Genomic DNA, 24,800 nt, shown 5'->3' with positions numbered 1-24,800 from the left:
CTAAAATGTTTACCATGATCTATCCCTAATACCCTCCGGGAGTCCAATTGGGTAGGTGAAACCATCCAATTTGCCTTTAAACGACCAATTTACCGATTTACAACTTTCACCGATTTCATTAATTTAAGCCTACCACGAACATTTATGACAACATATAATAATCATATATGGTTTCAAACGACATTATATGACCCCGAGATGTATCTCCTAAAATTTCAAGGCTTTTAGACACCGGGCCCTGAAACCTCCAAAATTTCTCAAAAAGTGTGGATAATTAGCCTTTAATTTTTAAATTTTTTGACTTTTTTTTCGCCCGTAAATAAAAATTGCCAAAATGTCTACCATGGTCTCTAATAACCTCCGGGAGTCCAATTGGGTGGGTGGAACCATCCAATTTGCTTTAAACGACTAATTTACCGGTTTACAACTTGTACCGATTTCATTAACTCAAGCCTACCACGAACATCTATGACAACATATAATGATCATTTATGGTTCCAAACGGCATTTTTTGACCCCCATATGTATTTCCTAAAATCTCAAGACTTTGCGACACCGCTCCCCGAAACCTCCAAAATTTCTCAAAAAGCGTGGACAATTAGCCTTCATTTTTGGAAATTTTTGACTTTTTTTCACCCGAAATAAAAATTGCTGAAATGTTTATCATGGTCCTTAATACCTTCCGGGAGTCCAATTGGGTATGTGGAACCATCCAATTTGTCTTTAAATGGCCAATTTACCGGTTTACAACTTGCACCGATTTACCGGTTTACAACGGCCAATTTAATTAACTTGCACCAAACCCGACTTGAACTGAAATTGACCCAAACAACCCGTCAAAAATCCGAATTCAACCCGACTTGTTGCTCACCTGACCTGAATTCAACCCGACCCGACTTTAACCCTACCTGTTACAAACCCGACTCGAAATCAACCCGACTTGTTATTGACCTGACCCAAATTAAACCCGACTTGTTATTAACCCGGCCCGAATTTTACAACGTCTATTACTTACCCCACCCAAAAATTCAACTCGGTCTGTTACTAACTCGACTCGAAATTAACACGATTTGTTATTGACCCGACCTAAATTCAACCCAAATTATTCCTGACCCGATTTCAAATCACCTTAAATGTAATTTAGACCACCTTATTATTGTTGATCAAAGCATTTTGTCTAGGGAGACCAAGTCTGACTTGAATCCGAGAACATAAACCGACTTGAATCCGAGAATGACCCAACATGAAATTGACCCAACCTGATTATAACCCGCAAATTATTGACTTGAACCGATCCCGACTTGAATCCGAGACTGACCCGACCTGATTATAATCCGCAAATTATTTACTAGAATCGAACCCGACTCAAACCCGAGAATGACCCGACCTGATTCTAACCCGCAAACTATTGACTTGAACTGAACCCGACTCGAACCCAAGACTTACCCTAGCCCTTTTAACCCGTTTTAACCCGAATTAAACCCGACCTATTGTTCACCCGACCCAGATGTAACCCGACCTGTCATTAACATGACCCAAACCCGATAAGAAGTATGACCAGACGTGACTCGACTCAAGCATGACCCAACCCAAACCCGACCCGCATAGGTTATGGAATTAATTCGAATTGACCCGACCCGAGTTGACCGGACCCATTCTTACCCGACCAAAATCCGACCCGTTTACCTTAATTGACAACTCTAAATAAAATACTTCCATAAAGGTTAATGATGATGGGCTAAACACTTCTCATTCGGAAAGAACTTTTCCAGGCCCATTGAGCATTAATTGAAATTTGCCCAACTTAAAAAGTGTATGGCTAGTTTTGTTTTTTTTTTACAGTGAGAACAACGAAAGAAAAACAAACAACTCAAAAAGACCACAAAAGAAATTCTCTAGCACGAGCCTTCCCAGCTAACCAATGCGCAGGAGCCACCCACGCTCTAGGCACCTTCAAGATCCTGCAAGCCTCAATCGTGGATAATATTGTATGGCTAGTTGAAGCAAAAGAGTTGCCAACATTACTTTGCATCACCAACCACGTTGAAATAAAAATGTACTCAAATAAACATTTTAATTTTTATATTTGTTCAAGTAATACAAATAGAAACATAATAAAATGAAAGATATATTTCAATTTTGTATTTTTTTCTCAAATAATACAACTTTCAAAGTATTACATAAATCTTTATTTATTTATAATAGGCCAATTACATAGCAATCATATGGGAAATTAGTGCCAAAATTGCCAAAATCAAACTATTGAAAAACAAAAATAAATCAACTTCATAGTCATCCCCGATTTATTTATTTTTGCAGAGATTGACATGTGACGAAATGTTACAAGAAACACAAAGAGGCATGTTAGTTGTTGCTTAGCTAGTCCAAGTATGCAATTGTGTATAAGTACGATTGTCACAATGAAAATAGAAGCCATCTTCTTTGGCCTCCCAAAAGCATTGCGAATTACACGTACCTTCGTGAGCAGTCCTAAAAACATCAAATCTAATGTTTTTATCTTTCCAATAGAAGTGGCAAAAGTATAGTGTTGAATCCATCAAATTGACATGAAAATGCCACTCGTAAGTTTGTCCTTTCTCCAAAACGTGCACACCCAAATCATTATTCTTGGATTGACAACGTAATGTCATTGGACCTGGCAATGCGTTGAGTATGTGAACTCTGTAGCCATTCAATTCAATTTGTGCCATTGTTGTTGGCACAAAATTCATTTGTAGGAATCCTACGCACACTAATAAACTCACCATGTAACCAACGTAACCCATCTTTGCTCTTTTATTATTTACCAACTTAAATTATTATGTTTTTTTGTCAATTGTTCATTTGTTTTTATATAGATAGGTTTGCATGCTAATTAAACATGGACTACCCTCAAATTAAGGGGAACTATATTATTTAGCCTGTACAGTTTGTGTGCCAACAAAAACATATGGTTAGATTTCAAGGGTTTTTTTTTAATTAACTTTATTTATATTGTAGGGCTTAATATAATGTCTTACCAACCTAATAATATAATGGATGATCTGCTGAATAAGCTAAGCCAGCAAATTAAACTTAATTAGTATCGTAGCATAGTAGTGCGAAGACGTGTACGGTGTATCTAAGCATTATTTGATCAAGTTAATTAAATTAGGTTTAGTTTTTTCTTTTTTCTTTTCTTTTTTTTTTTTTAAGGGGGGAGCAGGGGGGGGGGGGGGGGGGGGGGCACAATCTTTCGTGATCTTTAGAGAATTAGAGGCCCAAAGTTGTTTGGTGTGGCTAATGGCCACAACTCACAAGGGTAACACTTTAAAGTTGGTGGAATTAAGAATTAGTCAAATAGACAACTACTATACCAGCATTTAATGATTTGGGAAATTGGGATGTATGGGATGATGAAAAATAAATTTTTATTTGTTGAAGATGAAGCTTATTGTGTTTTATTTGAAGTTAATTAAATATGGAGTAAAAAAAAAAATTTATGGGTAACGATATATGTAGTCCTCATGATTATATATAAGCATTGAAATAGAATTAAGTTGAGAATTCATGACAAAATCACGTTAGATCGGTGTAATTAATGTTAATTATCTTCAATATATCCTGAGGGTTATGTTTATCATTTTTCTTTATTTATATATGACTATATGAGGTTAGGAGGACCCTAATTGCATGAACCTTAATCTTCTTGCATGGTTTTTCAATTCAATGTTTGTAAATTGCGATTGGTATATAGTGAGTGAGTAAGGTAAGGGATCCCTACTAAAAACACCTAAAATTGTGAGAATTCAACCTTTTGAAACCAATGTGTACATTCATAAGCTTAAGGTAGCAAGCTACTCGTAGCAATATACGATTGTAAAATCTACATGTGCGCTACTCTTTAATATTTATCATGGGAAGAGAAGCTAGTTTTGGTGCTTTCATTATATTAGGAAAATAAGTTTTGTCAAATCATTTTTTTTTTTTTTAAAAAAAAACCGTTAGGGTTTGTCAAATCAATATAAGTTCTAGCTATATACTATGAGTACTTAAGATTTAGTCAGTGTCAATAAAGTCAACTTGTGTTTATATCACAATTGTAATGAGAGCTAAGTAGCTAACTAATACGTAGTACTTATTAGTAGGCTAGCTAACAATCCTAGTATATATAAACATAAGTCCTTGGTGCCTCATGTTCTTTTTACTTGTGATATTTTTGTTTTCGAATGAGTTTATATATTAACTAGTTTTGTGTCCGTGCGATGCCCGGGTTGTTTATTGAATTTTAAGATTGCCCAAAAAAATATTATGATACAAAAAATAATTTATTAATTTTTAAGAATTATAATCTAATAATTTTTTTAATAAAATTATAATTGAATTTGTACATTTGAAATATTGGTATTTTATCGAAAATAAAACTAATTTTATCCTAAAATTCTATCCAAATAGCATTCTAAATTAATTTTTTTTTTTTTTTTAATCTTATGAGGTCTATTTAAATCTATCCAACGTGGCGCGAAGTTAGAACGCCAAGTGTCGCAGCCTCGTGACCTGGCTAAAAGTTTAGCTTTATATATTAGTTATTATATATGATATGATGTTTGCCCAATCTTCTAGCTCGATTTTAAACTCTTCATTTCTCCTAAAATTAAAGCATATGATAGAATCATTATTCTTTTTCATCGATCTTCATTTACTATTAACAATTTAGGCATGACACGGGTCAAATAACCAGTTAAATTAAATAACTTAATATAAGTTTGGATAAGGAGAAATCTAGGTTAAGAGAGTCCATTATGAGTCATTCATCATATTACTATATTAGAGAATAGAGATGATGGGCTCAAGCTAGACTCCTCATGCAGAATGAGCCAATAATCGAGTGATTGAGCATCCTTTACATTTGCCAACTTAAGTAGAAGTGTGTTGAGTGTAAAATAGCAAGAAAATCATGAATTAATTTAATTCAATACATTGCATCAATTTGGAAAAAAAAAATTATGTACTCAAATAAACATTTCAGTTTTGTGTTTTTGTTCAAGTAAATACAAATAAAAGCATACTCAAAGATGAAAGATATATTTCAATTTCGTATTTTTAATTTGCTCGAATAATACTCCATCTAGAGTGCTACATAAATCTTTATTTATTTATAATAGGCCAATTCCATAGCAATCATATGGGAAACTAGGGCCAAAATTGCCAAATCAAACTATTGATGAAAAACAAAAATCACCTCTGAATTATTTATATTTTTGCAGAGGTTGACATATGAGAAAAAGTTACAAGAAATACAAAGAGGCATGTTGCTTAGCTAGTCCAAGTATGCAATTGCGTATAGGTCCGAGTGTCGCAGTGAAAATAAAAGCCATCTTCTTTAGCCTCCCAAAAGCATTGTGAATTACATGTACCTTCGTGAGCAGTCCTAAAAACATCAAATCTAATGTTTTTATCTTTCCAATAGAAATGGCAAAAATATAGCGTTGAATCCATCAGATTGACATGAAAATGCCACTCGTAAGTTTGTCCTTTCTCCAAAACATGTACACCCAAATCATTATTTTTGGACTGACAACGTAATGTCATTGGACCTGGCAATGCATTGAGTATGTGAACTCTGTAGCGGTTCAATTCAATTTGTGCCATTGTTGGCGCAAAATTCATTTGTAGGAATCCTACACACATCAATAAACTCACCATATAACTTACGTAGCCCATGTTTGATCTTTTACTATGTTCTAACTTAAATTATTATGATTTTGTCAATTTTTCATTTGTTTATATAGTTGGGTTTGCATGCTAATTAAACATGGACTGCCCTCAAATTAAGGGGAAACTAAATTATTTAGCTTGTACAGTTTGTACCAAAAAACATATGGGTAGATTTCAAGGGGTTTATTTTAATTAAGTATAATTATAGGGTAGGTTGGCTTAATATAATCTTTATCAATCTAATAATATAATGGATGATCTGCTCAAGCCAAAAGCCAACAAAAATTAATTAGTAGACGAATTCCTCGTAAGTGGTAATGCATTTTTTGATCAACTTGTTAATTATATTAGGTTTGATTTTTCGTTTTTTTTTTTCCCTAAGATCCCAAAGTTGCTTTTTGTGGCTAATTTTTTGCCACTGGTGTAACACATTAAAGTTGGTGGAATTAGGAATTAGTCAAATAATACCACCATTTAATGTTGAGGGGTGAATTGGATGATGAAGAAGAATATATTTGTTTTTATTTGTTGGAGATGCGACCTGTTTTTGATTTGAAGTTAACCAAATAAATACTGTAGCTTTTTTATAGCTTAAGATAGATAAGATTTAGTGCCAATAAAGGCTATTTATGTTTAATCACAACTTTGTTAAAAAAAAAAGGGTCTATCACAACTACAATAGTAAGAAGTAATTAGAACTCATAAATAAATAACAAAGACAAATTACAACCTAGAAACTAAAAAAAAAAAAAAAAAACACCAACCTAAACGCTAACAAGAAGTAATTACTTAAAATAAATAACTACAATAATAAGAAGCAATTACTATTAAAAAAAAAAAAAAAAAATATTTACCACAACTACAATTGCGTATAAGAGTGTGCATTATAACAAGCTTGTTTAAAGAAAATCATCGTACTAAGTGTAAATGAAGATATTATGAACTATATATCAACGCACACCATTAAAACACACACAAATACACTTATCAAATACATGGAGTAGTTGAAATTGATTAGTTTCCTACATTAATCACAAACCTAAAAAAAAAAGATTTGACTAGAAATATCAACTCTAATATCTTTATTATAATAAATATAGTAAGCATAATTGAATAAATTAAAACTGACTTGACTCTAACAATCTCGATCAAAACAAATGCGGAGTTGGCAAAGTAGTTAGAAAACTACACAGATTAGGTTTCCACAAGCTAATCTTCCATAGACCAATGAAGAGTTGACTCAACTGATAAGATTCTTACCTTAAATCTTAAAGGTTTGGGGTTCTAATCTTACCAAATGAGGGTACTTAGGGCAGGTTAAATAATGAACCAAACAAAGTGTAAGAGTTGAGGTCATAACGTCTAGTCAAAGTCTCCCTACCATTAAAAAAAAAAGAAAAAAAAAAAAACTAATTTGTACAAACGAATGAACTTTTTCTTAACCCAAAAATTTGCTTAGCCAATCCAAGTGATAACCAAACGACCTATTTGGCACCTCTATCGTCACGACTTAAAAATACAGCAAGTACGCTAGACGCACAGTAGGTAGCGAATGGAAGCCGAAAAAGAACTTTATCTTTAACAAATCCACCATCACCACCTCACCCCTCTTCCATTTCCTTCCCCTCTTCTTCTCCACCACCCTTCTCTCTCTTCCACCAATCCCATCTCTTTCTTCTCTCATTTCTCATTCACTCTTAGAGAGAGAAATTCATAATCATAGGTGGTGGAAGAGAGAGAAAAACCCCTAAAAAATGGAGAGATTAATCTGCTCTTCACCAATCCCCTCCAAATTAAACCTTAAATCTTACCCTTCTCTACCCCAACTCGGCCGTGTTGACCCCCGCAAACTCGGTGTTTTGCTACCACCAACCACCGAGTCATTCCGAGTCAACTCGACCCCTTTGAAGCGCTGCCGATTACAGTTGAGGGCATCTTGTTTTTCGAATTCAACCCCATCATTCAATTCATCTTTTGACCCGTTTAATTCAAATGGGTCTTCTTCGGAGCCCCGTATTGCGTCACATTCAAACCCAAAGTTGCAAAAGGTATGATAAACTGGTAATTGTTGTTGCCAATTCTGCGAATTTTGTTTCTTATTTAGATTGAATCTTTATTTTCTGGATTATTGAATAGAATTTCCCCCAAAAAATACTAGATCTTGATAATTGAGGTAGAATATTGGCAATTGTATTATTATACTCAAGCTCAGACGTTTATAATTGTGTTTTAAAGGTGTTTTGTGGTTAATGATCATCATGTACGGCTTTTTTCCTAGGGAATTGTATCATTTGGAGTGTTGTTAATTTAGAAGCAAGGTTTATGTCTATATTTGGTTCCGTGTAATGAGGAATACTATTTTGTTATGTTTGGAAACGTTAGTTATCTTTCTCGAAGTAGTAATAGTTTAAGATTAGATTACTAGTAATTGTGAAGGAGGCATATGTTGCAATAACTATGAAGGGTCTATTTATACAATCATGCCATATCCTTGATTACAAGTTTTATGACGGTTTAGACAATGTGACAAGAATTCCCAGATGAAGGGAGTAGTATTAGTTAGCTGATATTGGAACTAGATTAAGAGAAATCATTATTGAAGATACTTGATTGTATTGTAGTAGCCGCTGCCTGCAGGCGGTGTAATGTGATACCTAGGCTGGTGTAACTCATTTGTATGGTGTGGATGTATGGTTTGTGATTGCAGACTGGGGTTGTGGCGCAGAAGTTTGGCATTCCTGAATGTAGCTTAGATAGATAATTTCTTCTCCTTCTTGTTAAGTTTTCGTGTTCTTACTTCCCAGCCTCAGGAACGAAATAAGTTTTGTTGATACCCTATAAGAGCATTGGACTTTTCTGAATTCGATGATAGGTTTTGTGGAGATAGGAGATTCTTTGTAAAGATTTTTTGTGGTTTAAGGTCTGTATTTAAACTGAGAGGGACCTGTCCATCGTTCTTTCATGCAAGAGTTAGCTCATCAGTATATTCTTTTCACTTTATCTGGAGTAACTATCAATATTACTTGCTCTTTGTTGGTTTTTCTAAGTATATATTCCATTTTGCCTTTGATGGTAAGAATCTCTGCTTATAAACTCCAGATAACTTATGCACCTTGTTTCCGTGTTTGGATCTTTTTATTTTTTATCTAGCTTATCTTATCTGTTATCTAAATTCTAAACTCAAGGTTGAATGAAGTAGTCCCTTAGTGAACCAAGAAAGTGCAAATATCATTATGACAGTTGTAATCTCTAGGCTAATTTGTCGGCACATCTTGCAATATGAAGTCATGTAAGATGTAACCCATGAGACTTTAATCTCTTTCTCATGATTTGCAAAGCATTCTCTTGTTTTTCTGCTTTGTCTTTCTCTCATTTGCAAAGCATGTAAATTGCATCTTTCATAGATGTGTTATTAACATGATTTGATAAGTATCTAAAACAATACGAAGTATACTGGAATGGAGTTGAACAAAATTGCTTAAAAAAATTCTCTGACATTCCTGAACATGTGTCTTGACCTTTTCATGATCTTGCTTAGTTACTTGTTCTGCTAGCAACATGTCATTGAGCAATGAGCTGCCATGGTTCTTCACCTGTAACCCTGATGCATTGGGTCTCATTTTAGACGGGTGCTTCATCAGCACGAGTCAGATTAGAGACAGGATAGTATTGGTGGCATGAGTAGTGATCGGGCTTCTCACCTTTCCCCTTTCGATGTTGGAGGGATCTAGCTAGATTTGATTTTCTTCTTTTAACTTCATTTTCAAACCCATTTAGTGGATGAAAAATGATAGAATAGTTTGGAAGAATGTAGGATTGACATTAATGAAGCTGGGGATATCGAAATTATGGTACTTTTGTAGCTTCATAATCATTTCCAACTGTCTCTGAGTTATCCTGCTCTGCATAGAAGTGGCGTTTTCTGATGAGCCTTGATTATAGATTGTGTGATATTATCTTTATGCGATGGAAAGACATTTTCACCTGCACAACTTTTTGTTTAAATACCCATCTAAAAGCATGCATAAGTGACTGGTAATTGGTGCTGTTTGTCTTCTGGATTGCTTGCATCACCAGTCATAGATGGTAAATACTGGATAGTCAGTATCGTGCTTTAATTGCTGTTCATGTTACTGAAATTTTGAATCTATCTTTATACAAGTGTCCTTGGATCTCATTTCAGGTCGTCACTGCTGCAAAAATTATTCTGCTTTCTGCTCTTGCAATGACCATCATTAATCCAGTCCGTACACTACCAGCATTTGCTAGCTTACAAACTGCCTCGCCTGGGGGTGCTGTTGCAAGAGGCTTCCTTCGCACCGAAGTACTGAGTAGTGCATGGACCGGTTTCTTTGCTGGTTGTTTGCACACATTATCAGGACCTGACCACCTTGCTGCTTTAGCTCCTCTGTCAATTGGCCGCACTAAAATGGAAAGTGCAGCTGTAGGGGCCCTTTGGGGGTGTGGCCATGATGCTGGGCAATTAATTTTCGGCTTACTCTTTCTTCTACTCAAAGATCGTCTCCACATTGAAATAATTCGAACTTGGGGCACTCGAGTAGTTGGTGTAACTCTTCTTATCATTGGTGCCATGGGTATAAAGGAAGCTTCAGAAGTCCCTACCCCTTGTGTTGCCTTAGAAAATGGGGAGTGCGATGTTGGTGTCTTAGATACTGTTGAAACCCCTCTTGTTGGGAAGAAGAAAAAGATTGGGTTTGCAACCTTTGCCACGGGGATTGTGCATGGGCTTCAGCCTGATGCACTAATGATGGTTCTTCCGGCTCTTGCATTGCCCTCGAGGGTTGCAGGGGCGGCATTTTTAGGCATGTTCTTGGTTGGAACAGTTGTTGCAATGGGTGGTTATACCGTATTCATTGGGTCGTGTAGTGAGGCATTGAAAGATAGAGTTCCTAGAATAACAGAAAAGCTTACTTGGGCTGCTTCTCTGGTAGCTATTGGCCTTGGATTAGCTATCATTATTAGTCAATTTTTCGGCTTTAGTTTGTATTAATTAGTTTATTACATGATATCAAGATATCGAATTGTAGGTTATTTTTCCTCGCTGAGCATTAGGAAGGATTTTGGAGTGAGCAAATTGGATTTTCTAAAGAGATTACGTTCATTATTCTTGTTTCTTATGTTGTTTTCTGTATGCAGTAATTATAGGTACCACTTTTTTTTAAAACAAAGTAATCGGCTGTAACAGCTTCGACTGAATATTATATTTGTGTGCTTGTTTTACCTTTACCACCTAATGATTTAGGGTCGAATTTGAAGGAGGTTACATATGCAGGTGCAGGCGTGCAGCTGTAGGCAATGGTGTGCTTCTTGTCCGATTTTGAGCATCTCTTTGAACTTGCATGTTAATAGTTTGAGTTTTCATTTTACATTTGTCTTACATAAACGTAATGAACATAAATACTGTTACAGGACAAGACGGCATGTTATGCTCAATTGTCACCCAGACTTATCCCATGCTACAAGAAGATTCATGTGAGGTGCATTATAGTCTGTAGTGTGAAGCATTGAAACATAAATACTTACATTCAATATAAGTATATATGATCCATTACACAACCTACAAGAACATAGAATTATGAAAATTTGTTGTGGTTATGGCTGACGGACAAATAAGTTCATCTGTGCATTGCTGATCAGCCGACCTCACTTATGGGATTAAGTTTTTATTGATTGATTGTGCATTCATGTCTTCAGTAAGCTCTTTTGGGATTAAGATTCATGCCTTTAGCTAGCTGTTCATGATGTGCAGAGCACATATATCTGCAGCAGTTTTCAGCTTGAAAACACGAATTATAACAAGGATTTAGACATGAGCAAGAAAAGAATCAGACGAGAAAGAGAGTATTTACGTAATGTCTACAATAGATAGAAACTACTTAATCTTAATATACCTGCATCAAATGATCAAAACAAAAGATGCGATGGATTTTTAGGGATTTCTGCTTGGACTAAGAAAACTTGGGCTACAAATATATTTCAGCCCAATTGACTATTTCAGCCCAAACCCAATAACAGATTCTATTTTTGGTACTGGGTCTAGATTTATGGCCTACTGTTAGATTATAGGTCAAACTTTCAAAGTTTTGGTAATGGACTTTCTTAGAAAAAATAAAATAGATGTTATTAACTTATTATGATTATCATATCGATTTACACTACTTGTATATTCTTCTTTTTTTTCCTCAAATCATCTCAATTTCTCAAACAGCTCATGCGATCAACTACTCCATATCTCATTAATTTCAACACTTTTACCAATTTTAATTAGTCTTTCGGATACTTCTCATTTGTCTCAAGTCTCACTCTCAACTCCTCCTAATTCATAATCTGCCATGTTCTCATTGACGAATAATAATATGATCAATTACTTATTTTTTTTTTTTTTTAGGTTAAAGGGAAAAGGCTTCATTAGTTATGTGTCAAAGTCACAATATCAAGTACTAAGTAGTTGTCTATTCACATCATTTCCACTAGTCTTCTCTTAAAGTGCATGTATTATATGACCGAATTATACATTGCATGCAATAAACTACTAGTAAATTGTAATCAAGTTTGTATGTCTAGTAAATTAAACTCATGCATACTGTATGTATAAGTCGTAATTCTCATCTCTTCAAAAAAAAAAAAAAAAAAAAGGTAGTAATTCTCATTGTCCTACGAGAGAAGCCTACTCTAATCTTCGTGTATTTTACCTTATCAAGAAACGTATCATCTTCCTACACAAAAATGTGCATATTAGTATATGATTTGTAGTCCGTATAAGCATAACATGCATGTACACTATGCACAACACGGGCTAGAGGTGTCAAAAGCACACCTGATCTGACCCGATTCGAAAATATCTGATTCGTATTTAGACTCGTGCAGACATAATAATTTAGTATGACTCAACTTTAAAAATTTATTCGATCCGATCATCCGAATTGACACCTCACACATATCTATGAAGCATATATGGTAACCCTACGGCTCTGTAATGTTAACATGAATACTCTTCATAATATAATCATACTATACATGGTTTAACATTTTTCACTTATTCACTATTCATATGATATACATCATCTTTAATTTGTCCAAGTTTTCCCCAGCTAGCTTGGCAATAACATCTACTATTCTTAATCATACATACACTATCTTACAAACAATTAAATGAGGGTCCATATTTGGGTCCTATTATGATTTCATATTGGTCAATTTTCATGAAATTATTCAATTTTAGACCGATAAAACACCTGTCTGTCTAAATTAGAGGAAAATTTTAATATAACTACTTCTAAAAAACAATATTTCATGAAAACAAAAAAAATCAGACTTTATACATCAGATATTGTCGTGGAGAATACGATATATCTATCATTTTTTTTGTAAATTTTCCTAAAATATAAAAAAAGTCACGATTAAAAACATCTTTTTCAATCGAGTAGTTATTATTTATGTCTTGCCAAAACTTCAACCAACTTGCATTGCGCGCCTAACCTTGTGTGTGCCCACAACAAATCACCATCTGTTTGCAGCATGAAAAACTATACGGAGTATTAATTATATTTTTTCAAGTTTATGCTTTTGTATTTTTCTTTAGGTTGGACCATAAATTTTCCTTTTTTCATCCCCACAAAATTCATTTTCATATTATTATTATTTTATGTTTATGTTTATCTATCCTTTTTGCCAACAGTAACCGACAGTTTAAGCTTTGCATGTTGACATCTATGATTGTGATCGAACTTTGTTTTTTCTTTGTAATCCCACCTTACATACTTTGAATAAATCCCATGACATGTTTACTAATTAATTATGTCATAATTTAAATTATATCCTAGATCAAGAATATTATGGATGTAGTAGTAGTAATCAGCATCTTGATTTGCATCATTCAAATATATTCCATGACTAATAATATTCAAATGTAAGTTGGAGTAATTTATGAGCTAGCCCTTGACACTCAAATGTCGTTATAAAAATCTATTTATCTTATCTTATTAGTTAGACAATTAACAAAGGCAAGACATAATTTGACTTTGTTTATATGAATTCTTATATACGTACACATCAGTTGGACAAGTACGCGAGCATAATGATGTTTTAGTCCATTCCGCCGTTTGCTTAAGAATATCTTCTCTTAAGTGTGAACCATTGCTTAAATTCTTACATTCAAATGTCGTTTTACAAATCTATTGATCTTACTAATTAGATGGTTAATAAGAGACGTGATATAATTTGACTTTATTTACAAGAATTTTTACGTAAACATATCTTAGACAAGTATGTAGACTTAATAATGATATTTCAGTCTATTATTACTCGGTGTTGCTTAAGAATATCCTCAACTAAGTGTGAACCATTAATTTAAATTCTATCCCACAATATATATATGACATGACATGATAGGAACGGAAATTCAAGCACTATTAGTTGGAAGAAATATTATGAAAGTGTGATGTACTCCGTATAATATAAGGTCATCAGATGAAATTGACTGATCAAGTTGGTATTTGACATTTCATAAATTAAGGAGTGGGCATAATTGTGGCATGTAGAGGTGACTGATCTTATGAGGAGTAAAGAGACAGAAATGCATGAATTTTGCAAAAGACAAGTCAAAAATAGGAATTAATAAATTATGGTTTGATAGGCCAACAATATATGCTTGAAATAGACAAATGTTAAATACTAAAAATGGATTAATAGACATGTGTACAACTCATACTAAGTTTTCTTGTTCTTTATAATAGTTTGTCGCTTGAATTTCCCGGAAGGCAAATTAAATTGACCCTATTTATGTAACTTAACTTCGATGTCAAATATTGATTAGTCCATGTGAACTATTTCAGGTACAATTGAAACTTTACTATTAGAAGGAAAAAAATAAGTTGAAAAGTAAAAGGATTATATAATTCTAACGTGTAATATACAGATATGATCAATTTGTACGTTGTAATATTGTTAAAAAAGCAACAAGTTTTTAAAATTTACTTAGGTCTTTGGTCAATCCTTACATGTCCTTTTAGTAAGAATTTAGGGTCTATTTTCTTCAGCTTAATTTTAGTTTAGTTCAGTTCAGCTCCAATCAGTTCTGTTTCTAATTTCTTTCTCTCATAAACAATTCACTTCAACTTAATTTAGTAAAGTAGAACAAACCCTTAAAGTAGAATTCTGAACAAATTGAGTGATATAAACGGCCAAAACAAGGCGTGTGCTAATTCTGGTCGCAAAATTCAAAGGGAATTAGAATTTATACCTGCTTCTAATCTTGAGTGGTGTAATTACTGTAATATGAGTATCTATATGATAATACGGAGCATGACTAATCTGTAATAAATATTATATCCACCTCACATAAAAAGAACAAATTATTGGAAGGGCACTATACATAAAGAACAACCAATGAATTGCTGTATTTTTCAGTTGTAATTTTCCTATGAATAGTCCATTACAGATATAATGGAGGAGGTGTAGGAACACAGATTGCAAATGTAACTAGTGGTTCTTGTAAAGGCAAGCAAGCACATTATTATTATCATAGCACATACATGTTGAATAATGAATATAATAAATAGTGTCCCAAATCTTCTTTAAGATTTTATATCCCATAATATTGATATTGATGTATACTTTTAAAGTGGTAAGGGTACTTAATTGAAAAGGAAGGGTCCCAATCCAAAGAATTGGACTTGTTGGCTTATTGCACCCCCCCTATACAACTTTCACTCCCCAAATATGAAAGTGATGTCTATTTTGGTTACCTTTACTAAATCAATTTAATTATTTTTATATATTGATAATGATGGTGATTTGGAAGAAGGGAGACATAAAAATATAGGACCATGAAATTGACAGGAGCATATGTCTTTCCTTTGATTTTTAATTTTTTTTTTTCTTTTTGAAATTATAGAATGTCAAACATGACTTCATGGCACAATGTAAACAATTCTTTTTAATGTGTATGTGTCTTATTCTCCAACTATTTTGTGTAAAGTTTGAATAATTTTTTTTTCTTCAAAATTGATTATCACATTGTTTTAGTCGGTCTTAATCAAAATTGTAATGATCTTTATTAAGTATAATAATGTATACCACTCTTATTTAGGAACAGGTTTAACTACTATATTTCTATTTCAAATTTGGAGAACGTTTACCAACTAGAACTTAACCCTCATAATTTTTTTTTTTTTTTTTTTTTTTTTTGGTCCAATATCTATTTTACCAAGCCCTACTTTAGCAAAAGGGTTCAGTCAATTGCTTGTAAAATATAAACTAAAGTAAAATGTTGAAAATTTTCATGCAAATTAAAACTCTCTAAAAAAAATCAAATTACTACCTTCGTTTCATATTATTTGTAACAATTTGACATAAAATATTAATGCAACGATTATAAAACGAAGGTATATTTTTTAAAAAAAACTTGATTGAAGGTGGAATTTTATTTCTGACAATGTTAACTCATAAATTTCTCCATAGTAGATTAGTAGTGGCATTGTTAAAATATCAACAAGACAAGTATGAAATAATTTTTTTTTTTTTTTTTTAAATAAATAAATAAAATAGGACGATATACTAAAGGTGAGGTGGAAAATGTTAAGATAGAAAAGTCTAAAAGAATCCATGTCAGCAGCACCAACTCCCCACGAGAGAGAATCGCGTGGTAGCATCACAATTCTCAAATCTTCTCAATTAAAAAAGGAAAGATGAGTACTTCTCCTCTATTCTTCTACTCACCTTATCTTATCACCGCACGTTATTAGATCCAAATTTATTTTCTTTTCAATCAAATTAATGAAATTCAGATGCTTTGCTTCCACATAACTACACCTAACCATAATAGATACAAATTCCAAATACTACAGTACTTCCTTTGGAAATTTCTGCCCTAACCCGTAAAATAACTTACAGTAACTCGTTAAACTGAACTAGGTTAGACAATTGATAAGAAATTATGACACTGTCTCATACAACACCGACAAATTAATTAACAATGTATTCTAGGACATACGAGTGAAAATGAAAATACAACGTAGGTACAATACAAGTTTAATATGGAGTATATAATTTTATAATCGACAAATAGTATTATGTATAAAAGGAGAAGGCTTTTAATTTAGATACTCTGTAATAATAATAATAATAATAATGGTTGTTAATATGGTATGGGTAGTGTTGTTATTGTTGACGGAAACCAGGGGGACCATTAAATCTGCGTCAACAATGTTGCTCAACGTGTGAGTCCCACATTTCAATACAAGTACAGTACCTATCCGGATCTTACTTTCTTCCTGGATCCCAAGTACACGCTGGAACTAAGAATACCCCTTTTTTTTAAAAAAAAAATAAAGGCATTGGACCAATTATTTTTATATGGGAATAATTTTATCCTAAATATCATATGACTAGAAATCTAGAATAAGTTAAAGATGTCTCAACTCTCAACTAACCAAACTAATCAGATTTTTTTTTTTTTTAAAAAAAAAAATAAAATAAAAAAATGATTAGATCCAATCTATACGTATGATTATTTGAGTTAGAATTAAGTTGGTTTAGATTGAAATTTTCAACCCTAATCGTTGTGATTTTGAAGGACTTATTTTTCACCAGCTTCCTGTCTCCACTTATCCTAGTCTTTTCTTTTAGAGAAAGAAAGGAACAAACAAAATCATGATACAGCTAATTGATTGGTATTGAACAAGATTATTTTGGCATAAAATTAGCATTTTTATTAGATCTGTTTCATCTTTTTAGAGTACTTCTCTACGTTTTTAACCTTAATAAATAAAAATAGGATCTATACTATATACTAAACTAATCACCAGAGTTATACACATGTCACATTCACAACAAAAATTTTCCCGCCCAAATATTTTTTAGCTTTTTTTTTAAATTTCTTTTTTTTCCTTAAAAAATAACATGATAAAAAAAATTTAATGAAAAAAAACTTACAATAATTTATAAAATATTTTAAATAATGTATCTAACAAGAGAATTTTAAGGATAGACATGATATGGATTCAAATTCAAAAATAAAAAATGTTACATATAAGTCATTTCATTTAAACTAACTCCATTTTAATTGAATTTTATTCATTTATTTATTTATTTTTATTTTCAAGTCTTATTATTATAAATCCGTGCATTTGCACGGGGATAAAACTAGTTATTATTAACATACAACCAATGAACCATTAAATAAATTTTTTTATAAAAAAAAATCGATGATGATTATTTATAAACAAATCTTTAAATCAAAAATATATTGATGATTAAAATATTTACGGAACGGATAAATAGGAGGGATACCCAGTTAATTCCCATTTGTTTATCTGGGGGTATAATTGCCTTTTCAAGTATTAGTGGAGGGGTATATGCGTCTTTTCATATACTAGTTGAATGGTACATTTGTAATTTCCTCACCAAATAGTTAAAGCAAAAGACAAACAGCAATTGTATAACTCACAAAAAAACTGAATAAATGACCCTGCTTTTTCAATATATTTACAAAAATGTCATCAAATTAACAAAAATTCGTTTATAAAACAGATTAACTTGTATTTTCCCGATAAATAGAAACGAAGAGAGTACTCCATATGTAATAAGAAATGTGTGGAAAATACGAAAAGAAAGGCATAATAAATTAGTTTTAATAATTAAAAAAAAAATCCAAAGAAAAATGCATGGTGATAGTTGTCAGTTGTCAAAAAAAAAAAACAGAAAAGCAAAGATAGTCCCCACGCTTTTTGAAGCGTACATTAGTTTTGGATGGGCCAAACCCAAAGCGAATTAAAGGGACCATCAATTTAGGAAGAAAACGGATATTTCTATTTTTAATTTAATTTTTATTTTTTTTTTTAAAAAAAAAGAGAAAAGTAAATGTTATCGAGAATCCAAATCTTCCCCGTCAACGTCCCTTTTAAGTAGAGAGAGAAAGACTGGACTACCCACTTTCATCTTTTCACATTCGGATTCTTCATTTCATCATTTTCATTTGTTTGTCATAATTGTCATTTTAGACTATAGTTTTCGATTTTCAATTATTACGATTTTTATCATGCACACAATTTTTGTTAATGTGGGTCAGTGACATAATTCCGCCTAATCTCACTATTAATACTCCATTTTATTCACCATTTAATTTTTTCCTTTTATTATTAGCCGTTGTATTTTGCTAGACTTTTGTGATTTTTTTAGCATGTGTTAGATGCATGTGTAGTTGAATTAATTAATTTGACTTGTTCTTGTAGTTCAAATTGTAATGCTCTACACCAGCTATTATTTTAATCTTTTTTTGTCGATATATGAATATACACACTGGAACTAATCGGAAAATAAAATGTACCGAGAAGTAATTGAGCAATTGACGAGATCACTAATGTTAGTTGAGCACTTAATTTCTCATAAATTAGGTCATGATATAATTGTCTAGAAACGATAAAAAATGAAGTGATTTGGATTGGTAGAGTTTAATGCATGCATCTCAAATCTTTATACATCCTTCAATTATAACAATGGAATTACTTTGCCATTTTAATCCAACACGACAACACAATCGATTAAACTTAGTGAATTAGAAGTATGCATATAAAATGTATGTAGATTGCTTAGCTTACACTCCTTCCTAATTTGTAAGTGGAGCTATTAAAGTAGTCCCTCCAATTTTTTCCCCTTATTATTAATATTATAAAGTATTACTACTCACGTAGTTCATCAAAATATTGAAACTTGGTTTAGCTAAAATCATTAAATGACCTAATAGAGTCACTATGAAATTAAAAAGCACAAAAGGTAAAAAACCATATACATATGAGTTCATGACAAGGACATGCATGCGATTAGAAGGTTGCAAATGCAAGTTGCTTGTAAGTGGAGATAAAGCAATAATATTATTCGTACCTATTGCATTTTCTAACTGCCTAATGCAATATAATTAGTGAATTATATATTATAATCTTTAATTTTTTTTATATTTTCTAATGCAAGTATTTTTTAGGTTAGAAACACATGTTACGTGAGACGAAAATTATTTTCATGCTTAAGTAGTTAAGTGTTATTTTTATGAAGTATGAAAGGCGCATCTTTAAATTATGTATGTAGCTTATGAGGCAAGTAATCATATGTTGTAATATTGATAAATTGAAAAATATAATTATTAATTAATTGAAAAATAATGCAATGTTCATAATTGTTAGATAGGACGTAATTGTCATATATTAGGTCAGCATTAGGAGGAACTGCTATATTCATTAAACTTCTTTAATTGGGAGCTAATTAATGGAGTATTCTACTTAAAGTCTTATTTCTTATTCATAAGTTTTTAAAATCGTGTCATGCATCATGTTCTTTTTGGAAGTTGTTTTCTTTTGACAATGCATAATGCAATCATATTTGATTATTGAGATTATAAAAGTGTAAAAATGGTATTTATAGGATAGCTACATTTGTGTCTAGTAATGGATTTATGGTGTTGAATTTCCTATTACATTATTTTGGATAATCAAATGGATTTAATCAGGGTAAGTAGCTTGCTTGAGTTAAATGAATAAACAATCAAGGCTCACTGTATAAGCTAAGGATAGGGTCAATATTGAATTTAGGATATGGAAAGATGAGATACAAATTGTCGTCCTTTATTTATTTATTTATTTTTATATAAAAAGTTTAAACACTTTGTTGCCGGGATGAAATTATATGTATAGGTGTCACTACTTAATAAAGTACTTTCTCTAGTTTTATGAATTATGAATGAATGTTGAGTAATCATAGAGGGGATAGGATGAAATATAAACCAATAAAGAAAAAAAAGATATCAGTCCACTTTTAATTCATACTCGTATAAAAAAAGTTTTAAATTATCTTATCAAAAGATGATTAATGAGGATTTTTTTTTTTTTTTTTTTTTTGACGGGGAAGATTGAATTTGTGGTATTATAAAAATTGATTGCATTTGTGCACTTTGTTTAAGATATTATACAAATTTTCAATCTTGATTAATTCACAGTACGACTTATCACCTAAGACTTTCGTATAGAGTTTTATTATCCTTAAACGACTAAACAAGTCCAGATTATAATTTTTTTTTTTTTTTTTTTTGAACGGGAGTCCAGATTATAATCTTATATAGCATGTCATCATCTTTTTTTATCTTCTTCAATTACAATCTAATTATAAGCATCATTCAAACGTTATGTATGATATATATTAATATAAAGTCGAGTATTATTGGTTACATTCAATTCACCATGTACGTATTTAAGTTGAGTGGACGAAAATCAATGATACTCCGTATAAGGAAAGAAATAAAATCTTTGTTAAAATAGGCATTGATAATGACACCTAGTAATCAATTTGATATAATTACTCGTAGTATATTACACATCAAAATAAGACTCTTCGAAAGAGGATCGAGTAAGTGGAGTCGACGGTGCTATCCTTGGCACCACCTTCCCCCAAGGGTTGATCATGAAGATGCGTGAATGTGCTTGCCTCGTTGCCTATCATATTGACTAAACAAACTAATTAATATTGGCAAACAAAAGACGATACCAATTCCATCACATACTTATAAGATAAGATGTCATTGTTAATTAATGACATCGGCCCGATTAATTATAATTAAGTAATCCTCCGTAGTAATCAATTCGTAGAAGATATAATAGTATAGTAAGCCGTAAGTTTTAAACTAGTAGATGAGCATCGCATCGCACAAAAGAAAGAAAGAAAGAAAGCAAAAGGAGCAACAAAGAAGTGAAGTTGAGCACATTCCCGTGCAAGTTGGGCAGCCCCGAAAAAAATACTCGTAAAGAAAAGATGCACATAAATTAAATTAAATGTGGGACACTAAACTCCAACACTTTTGATAAGACCCAACAGTACGGACCATATCCCATGTAACCGTTTGGAAAAATTAATTAAAATTAAAAATACTTCCATAAAAAAGGACAAATACCAATACCAAAGTTTGTAAATATTCATAAAAGTTTGCACGTACATTACAAGGCAATCTTCCCTTTTCAATGCTTCACCATTAAAGTTGGGGTGTCCCCCCACTTTTTATTTTTATTTTTTATTTTTTTCTATTTTTAATATTTTATACGAGTAGATATATTTTTGGGGGTTACTTTCAGCTCAGTTGTTGCAGGGTTATATGGTAGTGCAATTAGTGCATACGGCACAGCCTCAGCTTTTTTGGACTACTTGTTGTATTTTTTTATTACCTCCAGTCCAAATTACTCGCAACATTGAGATATTATTTGTGAGATATAAAATATTTTAAAATTGCGAGTAATTTGAAACAGAGGTAGTATTTTAAGTATTATGATAAATTATAGAGTATTTTATTTTAGTTTGGATTTTTGAGAAATAAATAAAAAATAAAATAAAATTGTGGGGTACAGAAAATCGTCCATCTTCTGTTTGCTTTTGGGTTTGTGTGTGTGTGGGAAGTGTGAACAAGAAGCTCCTGTCAATCCCATCTGTCAAATGTTTATTTTTAATTTTATGGGAAAATTAAAACATACGGAGTAGAATATTGAATAATTCAATTATCATAACCAATAACAAACAAAAACCTTTTTCAGTGGTCAAAGTAGTGAAGAGTGGTAATTTTAGAGGATAACATGTCAGCTTGATAGGCATCAATTTATGTGAATCTCTTTTTAGGATTGTTTTTAGGCGTAAAAGAATCATTTTTTACAACTATCTCTAAATTATTGAAGCCTTTTTCACCCTTTTTCCTAAAATAAAAAATAAATGTGCCACTCACGAATATATTATTGTAATGAGTTAATGACTAAAATGTTGTACTGATGTTAAATTTATATCTTCTGTAACATATTTATCTTCTACGGAGTACTATAACTTATTATTCCAATGTGTTAGGTTTCGTATACACGATTTAATGCTAGTCATAACTTTGGAATTTGATTATCAATTGTGTAATTTCAACTATGAAACTTCTTGATAAAAGTTGAGTGCACCATATATATTCATTGAACATAATGAGAATGCAATTAAAGAAAATCAAAGCTATAGGTTCTTGTAAGTTGTAACTCCTATATTCAATAATTTTGCGAAACTTGAGCAATTCTTTTTCAAACTTAAATTTGGAATAGAGTGCAAACGCGATTTCAAAACGGATCGTCAACAAGGACAACAACATAGCAAGAAAAATCATTCAAATAACATGATCCATGTCCAACTGATTTGATCCCAGATCTTGAAATTGCTCTTTCAATGACAATACATAAAACTAACTTGGAAAAAAAATAGTATGAAATATGAATCATTCTTTAAAGAAATAAACAATTTGCATATGTTCAAACATGTTTTAATCAAATCCATGACTCAGACAAAAAAAAAAAAAAAAAAAAAAAAAAGTAAATACACCAAAAAAGGCATTAATATCAAACAGGCAAAGATGCTACCAATGTACTAAAATTCTGTTCAATTGATTGTGAATTTCCTCCACCCACCTCTGATTTTATCTGCCAAAAAGGACAAAATTATATTTACCAAAAGACTAAAATAACAGTAACAAAAGATCAAAATGGGGTATTTCTTCAATTCATTTCACCCTTTTTCTTTTTCTTTTTTACTCTGATCAAATCTAGACAAATTTTCCTAAAAAAAAATTAAAAAAAATCTGTTCTTTTTTTTTTTTTTTCTTCTCCTATCTATTTTCATGAAATAAGAGCTTCAATGCTTGCCATTTTTACAGATTTACAAACAGGACAAACATCAACAAAAGCTTCACATCCTTTGCAACAACACAGATGCCTGCAAGGCAACAACAACACGCACGATTTTCCAGTTTTGCAAACTTTGCACAACACTTCCCCTGTTTTCTCTCTCTTCTCCCCTGTTTCTGCAACAACTACCTCTGTTTCTTCTCTTTTTCTCTTTTTATTGGAAAACTCATTGTTGCTGTTGTCAACAACATTACAGCATGATTCTGCATCGTCAACTTCGTTTGAGCAACACGATGATGACGTTGTTGTCAAACAACCTGCTTGTTGTTCTTTCAGTTGCACCAGTGTGTTGTTCAATGTTAACACCATTGCTTCATTCTCAGTTGCCAATCTTTGCCACTCTTGATTTTCAATCTCCATTTTTCGGATTATTTCTTCTAAATCCATCGTTCTTTTTGTTGCTCTTGCAATTTCTTCGTCCTTTTGACGCAATAATTGCATTGCTTTCGCTTCTAATTTCCTCATAATTGATCCTAATTGCTGTTTCCTCTGTTCTTGTAGTGTCATTTTAAGCCTCTCATTCTGAAAGAAAATTAAAGATAAAATTAAAAATTAGTACCCAAATCTAATAATTACCCATTATAATTAAACAAAAAGGGTGTCTAAAAAATATAAAATTTAATCAAAAAAATTAACAAACCTGTAAAGTAATGAATCTATCAATCTCCTGCCTCTGTTTTTCGAGTTGATCAGAAAAACTCGGTGAAAAATTCATTGGCATCTGATAATCACAACTTCCACTTGTAGTGGTACTAGCGGTTGGCGTTGTAGCAGTTGTTGTGGTTGTACAGTTTTTTGACGATGACAAAAACACAAAACCGTCATTATTAATATTACTAACACAAGAATCACGTTGTTGTTGTTGTTGAAGTTGAGCCAAATACTGTTGCTGAAGTTGTAACAACGCTTGTTGTTGTTGTTGTTGCTGCTGGTATTGAAATTGCTGTTGTTGCTTCTGTTGTTGAAGATTACTATTACCAGTAAACTCATTAAACCCACAACCATTAAAAAAACTGGTGTTATTGTTGTTGTTCATATGGTTGTTCGCCAACAACAACCAATCTTGTTGCGCAACACCACCACCAACACCACCGTTACCACCACCCAACAATGGTAAACCAAGATTGTCGGGGTACATCTGTGCTTGTATAGCCATTTTTCACGTTTTTCTTAAAAACACAAATCAAACGATTGATTGTTGTTAGAAACCAGAAGAAAATGATAAACAGAGATTTTCTCTCTCTAGAAAACAGATTCTCTCTCTAGAATGATGGTGTCTTGAGAAAAAGTATGTGTATGGAGGCTAAGAAACAAAACAATGAACGAAGAACAGAGAAAATAAAAGGG

General features: G+C 32.1%; 4 protein-coding genes across 4 annotated transcripts; 1 reads left to right on the top strand and 3 right to left on the bottom strand.

Moving 5' to 3' along the window:
• Positions 1–2,375: 2,375 nt before the first annotated feature.
• On the bottom strand, positions 2,376–2,711 carry LOC145558101 (S-protein homolog 6-like). The gene has a single exon (XM_081619248.1). It carries the CDS (start codon positions 2,709–2,711, stop codon positions 2,376–2,378), a length of 336 nt encoding a protein of 111 aa, XP_081475374.1.
• A 2,584-nt stretch (positions 2,712–5,295) lies between these two features.
• LOC145558100 (S-protein homolog 6-like) lies at positions 5,296–5,631 on the bottom strand. Its single transcript, XM_081619246.1, has one exon. It carries the CDS (start codon positions 5,629–5,631, stop codon positions 5,296–5,298), a length of 336 nt encoding a protein of 111 aa, XP_081475372.1.
• Positions 5,632–7,300: 1,669 nt separating this feature from the next.
• On the top strand, positions 7,301–10,831 carry LOC145559090 (chloroplast protein FOR GROWTH AND FERTILITY 2-like). The gene is made up of 2 exons (XM_081620500.1): positions 7,301–7,745; positions 9,881–10,831. Exons 1-2 carry the CDS (start codon positions 7,452–7,454, stop codon positions 10,706–10,708), a joined length of 1,122 nt encoding a protein of 373 aa, XP_081476626.1. The 5' UTR covers positions 7,301–7,451; the 3' UTR covers positions 10,709–10,831.
• A 12,412-nt stretch (positions 10,832–23,243) lies between these two features.
• LOC145559089 (putative BOI-related E3 ubiquitin-protein ligase 3) lies at positions 23,244–24,799 on the bottom strand. Its single transcript, XM_081620499.1, has 2 exons — positions 24,094–24,799; positions 23,244–23,975 (listed from the first exon to the last, which is right to left on the bottom strand). The coding sequence occupies exons 1-2, from the start codon at positions 24,607–24,609 to the stop codon at positions 23,385–23,387; spliced, it is 1,107 nt and encodes a 368-aa protein (XP_081476625.1). The 5' UTR covers positions 24,610–24,799; the 3' UTR covers positions 23,244–23,384.
• Between the last annotated feature and the right edge of the window lies 1 nt (position 24,800).

Source organism: Chenopodium album, chromosome 9 (assembly GCF_948465745.1).
Source record: "Chenopodium album chromosome 9, dcCheAlbu1.1, whole genome shotgun sequence".
NCBI classification, from domain to species: Eukaryota; Viridiplantae; Streptophyta; class Magnoliopsida; order Caryophyllales; family Amaranthaceae; genus Chenopodium; species Chenopodium album.
This window is presented reverse-complemented; position numbering and strand designations above follow the sequence as displayed.